At 38.3% G+C, this 12,683-nt stretch overlaps 1 protein-coding gene across 9 annotated transcripts in view; it reads left to right on the forward strand.

Moving 5' to 3' along the window:
- The window catches only part of L3MBTL3 (L3MBTL histone methyl-lysine binding protein 3), a 108,446-nt gene that overhangs the window by 80,401 nt on the left and 15,362 nt on the right, over positions 1-12,683 (forward strand). For all 9 annotated transcript variants that reach the window (XM_043888232.1, XM_043888234.1, XM_043888236.1 and 6 more), the window contains one exon: positions 8,893-8,972. In XM_043888232.1, the coding sequence (XP_043744167.1) occupies positions 8,893-8,972 (80 nt within the window). The remainder of the gene's footprint in view (positions 1-8,892; positions 8,973-12,683) is intronic.

Below are 12,683 nucleotides of genomic sequence, written 5' to 3' on the forward strand. Positions count from 1 at the left end.
TGCTGGGCCTCTCTGGGAGACTGTGTAAAACACACATCTCAGGTTTTCCCGCTGTAGGGATGAACATGCTCAGCTATTTTAAACACTTGTAAAGCAATTATCCTTCAATTAAAAAAATAAATAAAGTGGAAAAAACAAAAAAAAGCAAACACCCAGAGTTCCCTTCGGTCACAGAGCGAGGCTGCCAGGGTGGAAGGATGAGCAGATGCCCCAGCACGTCCGCTGCCGCCCAGCAGGCAGAGCTGCCAGACCCTGGGTGATGCTCGGGAAGGCAGAGCAGGTGAGACAGGTGGGCACAGCGGGTGGCCAGGGGGCACGGGCCAGGCACGCTGACAGTGTCTGCCGCACCAGCCTAGTCTCCCATTTCAGGTGCCAGCCGGGCACCGGAATGAAGTATGCTGGCCTTGCTTTTGGTCCAGGAGCAGAGATAATAGGCCAGATAAATGAACAATTTGAGGAATACGTATGTCTTTTTCATACCAGAAAAGGTATTTTAAGGGCCACCTGCTCGGAATAGACCCACGGGCAACCGGTGTTCCTTATCTGTGCTTCCCAGGCCTGACTCCATATCTGACCCCCTGACATCACTAATATTCAGATTAGGGGCCCAGCCGGCCAGAATCTTTCAGTCTGGAGCCCAGGAGCCTACATTTTAAAAGTTCGTTTGGGAATATATCTCCCTGCTTAAAATTTTCAGTGATTTTCTCTTTACTCTTGGAATTAAAGGCCTAATTCTGAACATAGCCTGCAAAACCAGTGTTATCTGGCATCTGCTGAACTCTGCGGCTTTTTTCCTATCAGGTCGTTTTTAAACTTAATGCTTCAGCTGCCTTGGTCCTCAAACCTTTTCTCTCTGCCTTGAACCCCCATCTCTGCCTTGTCGTAGTGAGTCTCACCTCCTGGGCTTCAGGGTACCTCCTGTTTCCCCAGGGAAGCTTCATCCTTTCCTGCAGACCCTGGGTCAGGCTCCTCATTACCTCCTTTCGTGTTACACATCCCCAAACTGCAGGTGGTTGTCTGTAAATGCTGCCTCTGAGTCTGTGTGCTGGCTCGGTGGTGAGCTCCACAGGGCAGAGGCCACATCTTCTCTTGATTCTGAGACGCCCGCAGTGCCAAGTACGCTACCCGGGGCTCGGTGAGGCTGGAAGGCTGCCATGAGTCATCCACTAGCCTTCGGAGGAGACCTGCCAGTCATGTCACCCAAGAGGCCACCTCTGTGTAGCCTTTTTTTTTTTATTCCAGCAAAACTTCTTACTTTTTCAACTTTGTACAATCCGCACACCGGGTATCTAAGAGGTGATTATTAACTGATGAGATGAAGCCCCCACACACATCCCTGTGCTTTTATAAATTAGAGCAGTGTTTCCCAAACTGCTGTTTGCCTCCCTCCCTACATAGAAAACCATACCACACAAATGACATGCGTATGACGCAATGAGAAAGTGGTTGGGACTGCCTCTGGGTACTAGACAGGGGCCCTGCCTACTGACAGGGCCATTGGCAACAACATCTCAGAACACTTGGACCCGAGGGTCGGGGCATCCTGGCTGGGAAGCTCTGCTCCACGCTGAGTACTTTTGGAGGTGTGCTCAATGTTTGGGTCCATTTTCTCTACAGAGACTTGTCAAATGGGTGGCCAGCTAATGAATGAGTTGCCAGTGTGTGTATAGATAGAAACATGAGATTGTAATCCTTTCCCAGTTATCCATTCATCCATCACATGCATAAGGAGTGTCAGGATTGTGTCTAGAGCTTTCAGTGAGATGTTTTCCCTGGGAGATCAGTGGCTCATCTCTGCCCTCACTGCCCTCCTGGCAGCAGATGGTAAGGCTGATGGGCTCTGTGACAGTCCGTGGAGGTTTCTGGGGATCAATAACCTTACATCTCTCTATGTCTGCAGCTGAGTAAGAGAACGTGTTTCTTTATATATCTGAATAAAACCTTTGAAAGTTTAAAAATTTTTTTGCATAAGAGATATCAGATGGTTGTTAAAATGCAACCCTTAAGGTACCATCTCCAGAGATACTGACTCAGAAAATGTAAGCTGCATCCCAGTTCATTTTTAACAGGCACCCCCAGATGATGGAAGCAAGTGATCTATAACCCAGACCTTGAGAATCATTACTGAATATAAAGACCTTTCTCCGGAGTAATAGTTCATGATGTGTTACCAAACAAAGAACATCAGCATCTGTCCAACATAGTCGTATTCTCGTGAAGATATTCTGTAGCTGCTTGTCATTGTGTTTCTAAATTAGGTGCTGTCTCTGTTTAAAATCACATAATGTTTTAAGGTCCTGTGTTGTTTAAGCCTGCTTAGAGATAACCACAGAAACATAATAAAGCATTTTAAAAGTACCTGAAAATGCTTATATTAACTTGCAAGGCAAATGCCCATTACTAACCTATATCCACAGAAAAACTCCAAATCAATCTTATATAGGCCATTAAAACAGCTTTTCAAGTTGTAGATCCAGTGTGTCTACTCTGAGAATTATGTGGAGCAGTTACAGGAGTTGCAGCTTCAGTCTCATTTACATAGTTAGGATGAATCAGATTTGCCCATCTGTACCCAAAAGAAGGGCTTTATGAAACAGATGGGAATACAAACTAACATAAAATATGAAACTGTAAGCATATATACATCTCTTTACTTTGCAAAACTGTAAAATCAAGTAGAGTAAAATTAGAGCCAGGAGTTCTAAAAGATGGCACAAGTTAATTAGAAATCTTCAGAAGCTTTGTTTTGCTTCCTAAGGTGCTCTGATCAGGAGGACTTGGTATTGATGACTCAGAAAGTCCCTTTTAATCCGTGGGCATCCCCTGCCTGTCGTAAAGCCTCTCCTCCCACCCCCTTTAGTTGATACGCTGCCAGATATGGATTAGAAACTGTGAAACTTTTAAAATATTCCAGTTCTTGGGGATCTGCATCAAATCTATGCAGTTGTTTGGGCGTGCTAGGGAGGCCCTGGGTTATTAAAACACTTGGAATCCAAATGCCAACTGCTGTGACACCCATTCAGAGTGTAAGGAAAAGATGACTGTGTTACTGTTGATGCATGGGAAGTTGTTAGAACAATATTTTAACAGGGTCTTATTTTATCTCCTTGAATAGCATTTATTTTTGACTCAGGAGATGCTATTATATACATTAGAAAATGACATCTGTTCTTCTTTTCTATGACAGCAGCATGAAAGCAATGCAGTCCTGCTCTTCTTATGATGTGATCTTTACTTCCCAAATTTCACCTTATTGGTCAGGGCTTTTCATTTTATACAAGAATTGATAAATTAACTGAGGAATTCATTTTACTGGGAAGTTTCCTTGGCATCTTGATAATATCCACTATATTTATTACTCATTATATTCCTTTCTTCACTAACATGTTCCTTATGATGATTATAATTTAGTATATAATTTAGTTCCTTATGATGATTATTTTAGTATATAATTAGTAATTATAATTTATAAATTTATAATTTATAATACTAAATTATAATTTAGTATTAATCAGGGGTTCCCAGGTGGCGCTAGTGGTAAACACACGCCTGCCAATGCAGGAGGCAAGAAACATGGGTTCAAGCCCCGGGTTGGGCAGATCCCTTGGAAGAGGGCATGGCAACCCATTCCAGTATTCTTTCCTGGAGAAACGTGGACAGAGGAACCTGGCAGGCTACAGTCCATAGGGTTGCAAAGAGTTGGACACAACTGAAGTGACTTAGCATGCACACAGCCTTATTCATCAAAATTTTTTATTTGTAGCCATTAGGTAAATAGTACACTGTGTTTACCTTTCCTGAGCTGTGTTTAGGAAAAATGCTGTTAAAACTATTGTTCATGCATTGTCTCAAAAGGAATTTAATTTTTAAATATCTTTATTCAAATGATAACTGTAGGCATGAAAGTTTTATTTGCCATTGGTTTTACTTGCCATCTTTTTCAAATCCCTTTGAATGTGGCAACCCCCTTGTTTGGACACAATCAGCAGTTTTCTCTTCATTTGTAGGAGGCATTTTGGAGATGATTTCAGGTCCTCTAATTTTAAAGTTCCTCTAACGTATTACTCTAAGATTTCCATTTGATTTTTTTACCTGTTAGTGACCTCAGCCCAGAAACTTTTTTTCAAAGTGCTGGGGGTATGCAAAGAGACATCCTTTTAATATTCAAATTAGGAAACTACATTTTTTACAGTTGTCACAACATTCACTGTGTCCCCACTTGTTCCTGGCAGTACAGGTAGTTTACAGTTCTAACAAAGCCCCAATGAGGCGGGAGTAAGCTATCCTGGAAGGAGAAGGATGGAGTGGTTTTGCCAAGCCAAATTCATGCTGGAGTTAGAGAGCTGGCTGAAATCCCTGAATTGAAACAGAATAATTGTTTCATATTTTTTCAGTATTATTTATAACAGACTGATGACTAATTGAAACATAACTGGCTAGGGATTGTTTTTAAATGAAAAATAAACAAGCTTGAAGAAATCCAGCTGTTTGCATTCAAATGCTATCCGGTTGCTATGTATTTACTCTTCTAATGTTTGCTTCACTAATATTTACCACAAAGTCTAGCTTGAGTAAGATAGTAAGACATCGAAAGCATGACGCATAATTACAGAGGGAAAAAAAAAAGGATGCTGACTCAGAAAGAAAACATTTTTCCATTTGAGTGGATTCCACTGTCTTAATTAAAAGCCTGCAGAGTATTCTTCACCAAGATTTTGTGCTTAGTCACTCAGTCGTGTCCTACTCTTTGCAACCCCCATAGACAAGAGCCCGCCAGGCACCTCTGTCCATGGGTATTCTCCTGGCAAACATACGGAAGTGGGTGGCCACGCCCTCCTCCAGGGGATCTTCCTGATCCAGGGATCGAACCCAGGTCTCCCGCATTGTAGGTGGATTCTTTACTGAGCCACCAGGGAAGCCCTTGAGTAAGATATAAGTAGGAGCATGATAAATGGTAACTTAATATTTAAGAATTACTTACATTTTAGGATGAAATTGTTTACTGACATCTATTTTCTTTATGTAACCTGTTTTTCTCAGGTTTTAAAACAACCTTTAGAGAAATGGTTATGAACCAGACTACAATCAGACTTCCTAGGCTGCTACTTACTAGCTGTGTAAACATGTAACCAAGAGGGCTTTGTCTCTAGAATGGGAATGTAATAACAGCATCTGCCTCACATAGACATTATGAGGATTAAATGATCTAACACAGGTAAAAACACTTAGGAAAGTGCCTGGAATACAGTAGTCTCCCTTGGGATTTGAAAATTTTTAAGAACCAATTTATTTCAATATTTCTTTGGCCTGAATTGAAATATAATCATAGCTAAATATATATGATTATATAGCTAAATATAATATGATTATGTTTCAATTTAGGCTAAAGAAATGTTGAAGTAAATTGGCTCTTAAAAATTCTCGAATCCCAAGGGAAACATTTATCATGCTCCTACTTATGTGTCTGGCTGTGTGTTAAGCAATTCTTGTACATTATTTTGTGAGTCCTCCAAAATGCCTGTGAGTTAAAGGATTTATTATCCTTGTTTTACAGAAGATGCAACTGAGAGTTAGGGAAGTTCAGTAACTTGCTGAAGGTCATATAGGACTAGTAAGTAGCAGAGCTGAAAGTTGAACCAGGTCTATTCACCTTCAAAGACCATACATGTCTCCACTGCTGGGGTGCTTTCTCCACGTTATAATACACACCATGGGCCTAATCAGCTTGTACTCCCTTCCGAATAGAAATTGTTGGTAATGAAAAATGGTGATCCAGAGGAGAAGATAAGAATTTTAAAGTAGAGCAAAATCATAATATTAAAGTACAACATAAAAATATTTTTGGTTGTCATTTAAAAAAAATCTTCAATAAGCCTATCTTATATTATGTTCCAGAATGTGTAACAGTATTATCACAGAGTTTTGACATCCTGATATAAACATGTTTTGTTTATAATCAGAAGACGGTATAGCTAGAATAACTTTTTGCTTAGAAAGTTAATATCCTCGATAAAGCATTTCATTTTTGCAAAGAGAAAGAAATTCATAATAGTACCTATCAATCAGAATTAACAATGGAATGTCTAAACTTATGGGTGAGAGAAATGTTGGTTGTCCAATTCAGAAAGTGATTTTTAAGTAAAATATAAAACAAGAAAGAATATTAATGAGTCAGAATCTTCATCCCTAACCTTATCAATAAAAGACAGTTGAAAATTTTAGGATGATTATGATACAAGAAAGCAAGTGTCCTTTAAGTGTATATAATAGGGATGTGTACTGTATTCTAGAAAAACACAAGGGTAAAAAACATAATAATTAAATCTAAGTATAGATTTTCATGTGTTAAAACCTGGAGCTATACTAGCTCTGAAAATTTGGGATTAACCTCCAGGTTTCAGTGAATATAACAACAGAACTTCTTCCAGTGATTGCTATGAAATATCAGACATGTAAAGAACTCAGCCAATCTTTGGTGCATAGAATGTTCTTAAGTATATTAACTTTTCTTCTTATTATTTCTCATTAATACTATTTCCACATTTCTGTACATGCTTGATCAGGATCTGTTTCCTTCAGGGTCTCTGATCATCCATCTGTTTCATAATACCTGTTCTAATAGACTGTTCAGATAGACCCCACACCACCATCTCACTAAAGGGAACATCAGAACCCTAGGGGACTTTATCACTTTTAAGTTTAAGGAGTTAGCAGGCTCAATATATTGGAAGTAAAACATTCAGTATACCTTTCTTGTACTGTTTTGTTTTGGTGCAAATAAATATCCATATTTATATATTCCCAAGTTTATATGGGTTAAATTTAATGAAATATCATGAGTTTAAAGTAAGGAAAATGAGAACTGAACATGCTTCTATAATTAAGCAATATGAATAAGAACAGAAGGTTTCTTTTTTGCTTCTCTTTGGGGATAGATTATGGCAGATTCAGGCACAAAGAAACTTTTGGGGTCAAACATATTATTTTCCTTTTCTATTTCTGTTCCCTCCTAGAAAATGATTCTTTTCCTGCATTTCATAAATCATCAGTATTGTATTTGGGTATAAGAATACAAAAGAACTTTCCTCATACTTCAGTCTTACAGCTTTATTTTAACAAAGTTTACTTTAAAGGAATATATAATATACTTTACTGAAATCACAAAAATAAGCATTAATTATCAGTGGACAATTTCAGTCATGAAAACTGAAAATATATAGAAAAATCTAGGACTTAATTTTAGCCTTTGGACTCAGTTTGGGCTTTGGTTTTTGTTTTCTTTTGGGGGTGTTTTATTTGGGGTTTTCTAAACCATTCATTAAAGCTTTTAGGTAATTATTCTAATTAATTGGGAATTTATTTCCTTTGACTCAGAAAAATACCAGTTTTAAGATACATCACTCTAATGTGTGATTGTTTATAACAAGCATTAAGATTAGCTATCCGCAGACCACTTTTTTCAGTGGCCACAATACTTACTGGGATAAATTTGTGGACTCAAAAACTATTATTTCCAGTTTAACATGAAACAAGTACAGAAGAGCACATAAGCTATGTTTAACATAATGTGATTTTAACGTGTAATTATCAATTCTAACTTCAACACTATTTCTACACAGAAGACAGTTTTCTATTACCACTTAATGTCCTTTTTCCAGTTATCATTAATTTTCCTACTTGTTTTCACTGTATCTCCCCACTTTCCATGGAGTAAGAGCCTCCATAGTCATTAATTGATTTTTCTTAGAAAAAAAATTTTATTGCATAATAAAAGTGATTCTTTCCATTCTCAAGTAAGCAAGTATCCTTCAACAGTTGTAAAGATTGTTTTTAGTATAAATTAAACCAAGGAGCTCAGATTCCAATGAAATTTCACATATCTCTGGAAGTGATCTTTCTAAGAAAAGAAGTAGTGAATGTTTTATTCATCACATGCTTACTGTGTTGGTATCGTTATGTTAAATTACTGTTGTTACAAATAGGGAATAAATAAGTGCCTCAGTAATTAAGATTATAAAACTCTTTTATATTTTGTTGGGATATTTGGCTTCAAAGGGTAATTTGCCCTTTTCTTAATACTGAACAAAAGTGTGTCCTGAGTCTTCAGGAAACTAAGGATATATTTCTAAAGGTAGCAGCATATGAAACAACAGAACACAAGTACAGAGGATTATAAAATATTATGAAGTATTCATTTTGAACCCTGAGTATGTAATAGATTAAGTTAAAATTTTTAAATCCCTGAAATTTAGTTTTAAAGAAAATATACATATGTGGGCCTGGTTTCCCTTAAAGCCATTTTTGTCCCTGACTTCAGGGCAAAGCTCTGAATTAGGATTGTAATGGATCCATTCCATTTTAGAGCATTCTTGGCGCGGTTTGATTAGTGTTAGGTCATTCCTGGTCAGAAAGAGATGGAATCAGTTCAGTGTATGAATTTAACCTAATTAAGCCGGGAAAAGCTTCCTAGAATTGAGTTTGATTCTCCTGAGCAATATCAATCTCAAATCCCAGAGCTGAGTGGTATGTGGTGACTTGATTAAATGATGTGGACTTTAAAACCCTCTTCTTCCTTAAAATTGTAGTCTTACCAAACAGTGCAGGTAATATTCCTCATGAATATGTGTCCCAATTTGAAGTTGAACTATTCAGTAGCCACATTTTTTCAGAATAGTTAACCTTAATAAAACATTCTTAGCTTTCTGAACAGTGAATGAAAATTGATAATGAAGGAAATGAACATTTATAGGTGTTATTAGTATTAATTGCTTCTTAATAAAACTAACAATCCTTTCTAACATGTTAATGATACCATGGGTTTTTAAATTTTAAAAAAACAGTTTCTGAGGTGCAGTGTTGAACCATTTCTTTAAATGTTTCTATTTTTCTCAGAGACCAGCGTGCTGAGGATGTCAAAGAAGACTTTGAAGAGCGACCAGAGAGTGAGCTGAGGACACCACATGAAGCCCGAGGTACCCATAATATTCTCATGTTATTGATAGGTATTAATACTCTGCAGTGAAAACTGGGATGTGGCAGCGCCTTTCATATTAAAGACAAACGTCATTTGATTGGTTCCGTTACTGCAAGCAATAAAAGTTTATTGTTCAGGATACTTTTGGTATACAACTCATAATGATATGGATCCATCTGTGACCTGTATTTATAGTCTCTCTGACATATGTGTAGAATATTGTGTATAGAGTTACTGAATAAGGCCTCCGATTTGCTCCATGTAGTGTATTTTTTTTAACATTATTGATGTCTTTTGCTTCATATGTTTCAGACTCACTTCAGAACATGTTGACATACAAATAGAAGTAATATGGTCTTAATCTAATATCACAAAATGAAAATCACTTGAGCAAATGTTTTAAGTTGTACTGGAGAGAGTAACTTGTCTTATATCTTTGCTGAATAGATATTACAGTAGTTTGAGCAATGAAGTTGTAATGACTGTTGTTCATAGTATAACCTGTATTTATAATTTACACATGGCTTTATAATTACTATTTATTTTTATAAGAAAATGTTGGCTGGATTATGATTTTAATGATTGCCTCTGGGGACTTTGCTTGTCATGTGCTTTTTTGGGTTTAGATTATTTGTAAGATTATAGAATGGCACCTAAGGACTGCTTGCCTGTAATGACCTATTCTGTAAGTGATGCTTTGATTTCCATATCTGATTTTCATAAAGCAGTAATTTATGGTTAATTTAAAAGCTGTATCCTCTGCTGTCCTCAGCGTATTTTATAGTGTTTAATCTTGCCCCATATACAGACCCCTGCAGATGGCCAGGGTTTCATCTGTGATCGCCCACCTGTTCCCCGTGTAATCTTAGACATTTCACTGAAAACTTTTCAGTGCCTGTTTCCTTATCTGCCCAAGGGGATTGAGTACAGTAACATTTGTAGCTTGCTTAGAACAGCACCTGGTACATAATAAGTGCTGTGCAAGTGTTTGATTATTTAAAATGTTTCCAGTCACTTAGAAAGGAAAAGAAACACACTTAATTTACGAAGGTTTTGTCATCAAGGTATTGTGCGGCTGTGCTCACTTCTGTCTGACTCTTTGTGACCCCGTGGATTGTAGCCTGCCAAGCTCCTCTTGTCCATGGCATTTTCTGGGCAAGAAGCCTGGAGTGAGTTGCCATTTCCTACTCCAGGGGATCTTCCTGACCTAGGGATGGAATTCATGTCTCCTACATTGGCAGGTGAATTCTGTACCATTAGCGCCACTTGGCTTCTTAATCCAAAGCGTCAGCCTTTCTTTGTGAGTGGTGGTTAGGAGCACGGCCTTCATTCTCGTCCCAGCTCCACCAGTGCCGGCTGTGTGGCTGGCTCTGGGGAGAGCATTTAATGTCTCTGTGTCTCAGCGTCTCAGCAGTGCCCGCATCACTGGATTATTACGAGAAATGAATGCCTCAGTGGCTGCAGGCTTAGCCGTAGCAGGAGGGGTGGCATTGTGAAGTCAGTGTCTATTGTGTGCAATTATCTGATCACTGGGAGTTTAGATGGAGTCATAATAAAATCTGGGCTCTGAACTTTTTCAGGGAGTAGTGATTTTCAGCCTTTTCAGTTTCTTCCTAACTTGGTGATGTAATTCACTTTTCACTTGATTTGCTGCGCTGATTTTGATCCTTTTTTCCCCCCCTTGAAATAGTCTATTTAATGGAGAATTTTAGGTTTGTTAATGTGATATGCATGGTGTTCTTTCTTTTTCGTGGTAGTTTTGTCTGTTCGAACTTTGTATATTTTTATCCTATTTTTCTTGATTTGAATTATCTGAGTTTTTCTGTTTTATTATTCTTTCCAAACATTGCTAGGATTCATATATAACCCTTCAGTGTTTTTCTCACCTACAAAACCTGTAGTTTAGTATGCATATTATGCTGTCTTATTTTTCATTAGTGAAAGGGAGCCTTATAAAGACAAGCTGCCTTGAGAATTTTTGCACATATGTTCCTAAGTAAGATTTGCCTATTAATATCTCATCCAGTTTTAGCTTCCTAAAATGAGTTTGATAACTTCCCTTTATTTCCAGATTTTTGAAACATTTTATGTAAAACTTTCATGAAATTAATTTTTTTCTGTAGTAAAATCATGTTATCATTGTTAGCTTTTATTTAACTGCTTTCTTAGCTTTGGATTATAATTTTTTTGAAATTTTTTCCAGATTCATTCTGTATGGAAAAGATTTGAATTTCACCTGCTGGCCTTACCATATAAGAGTTTGTCCGTTGTCTTTCCCTGGACCCCATGAACCTTCAGTACAAAGTGAGCTCTTAGTGGTATTTGAGAGCTCCTATATCTTAGTGATGTTGGGGATATCTCAGATCCTAGCCAGTGTGTGGCTGTGTTTAGTTCTTTCTGTCCTTCTGCCTCTCAGGTATAGAGCCGTGACCTAGTGTCTCAGATGGGGCTCTCTGTTGGCAGACAGTGGGTGTTGTGTGCAGGAGTTTGTTGGCGGGAACCCACGAGCAATACCACTGGGGGAGTGAGAGAGCAACGTTGGGCACAGTGAGAAGCTGAGTTGTGATGCAGTTACAGCAGAAGCCTCAGGTGATCCCATAAGGAACTCTGGATGAATCTTCACAGAATTATCCCAAATTTAGGCAGGAGAATCTGACCTGTGTATCTTTGCATTGAACACTCCTTGGATATTGGCTGAGAGGGGCAGGAACCTCCCTTTGAGCAAGGGACCTCCCTTTGGCTCAGGGCAGTTCCTGGAGAGGGAGGTAGCTGTGAGGCATCAGCAGTCAGAAGGTAAGAAAAGGAAACGTCTCGGTTCTGAAGGGTGATTTGGGTGACGTACTACAGTGTCTGCTACACCTGGGTCATACTACACTTAGTCTCTGACTTTCCTATAAGAAAAATCAAACAAAAATGAACAACAGAATATCCCAGCCAAATTAAATCTAATCTTTTGGTTTTGAACAATAAATCTGACTCCTAAATTCAATCTTCTTTCATTATTCTGCCTGAGATGTCATGAGCTTTTTTTTTTTTTTTAAATCCAGAAAACTTCCTTCCCTTATCATTTTTATTATTTGGCATTGTTGTTGTTCAGTCACTAAGTCATGTCAGATCTTTGCAACCTCACCAACTGCAGCATGCCAGGCTCCCCTGTGCTTCACTATCTCCCAGAGTTTGCTCAAATTCATGTCCATTGAGTCAGTGATGCTCTCAAACCATCTCATCCTTTGCCACCCCCTTCTCCTTTTGCCTTCAATCTTTCCCTACATCAGGGTGTTTTCCAGTGAGTCGGCAGGTGGCAAAGTATTGGAGCTTTAGTTTTAGCATCAGTCCTTCCAACGAATATTCAGGGATGATGTCCTTTAGGATTGACTGCTTTGATCTCCTTGCAGTTCAAGGACTCTCAAAGGTCTTTCCAGCATCACCATTTGAAAGCATTAATTCTGTGGTGCTTAGCCTTCTTTATGGTCCAATTCTCATATCCATACATGACTACCTGAGAAGGCATAGCTTTGACTATATGGACCTTGTTTGGCACAGTGATGACTCTGCTTTTTGACTGGTAATACCTATTATTCTTGGGTTAGATCCAAAGGATGATATTCAAAATATTTAGCAGTTGGTTTGACAGCCAACATTGCACAGGACAGTTAGAACAAACACCAGCCTTAGTGCGGTAGCAGTTTGGAGGCTCCGTGGTGAATTT

The sequence above is a fragment of the Cervus elaphus genome, chromosome 26, assembly GCF_910594005.1.
Source record: "Cervus elaphus chromosome 26, mCerEla1.1, whole genome shotgun sequence".
Taxonomy (NCBI): Eukaryota; Metazoa; Chordata; class Mammalia; order Artiodactyla; family Cervidae; genus Cervus; species Cervus elaphus.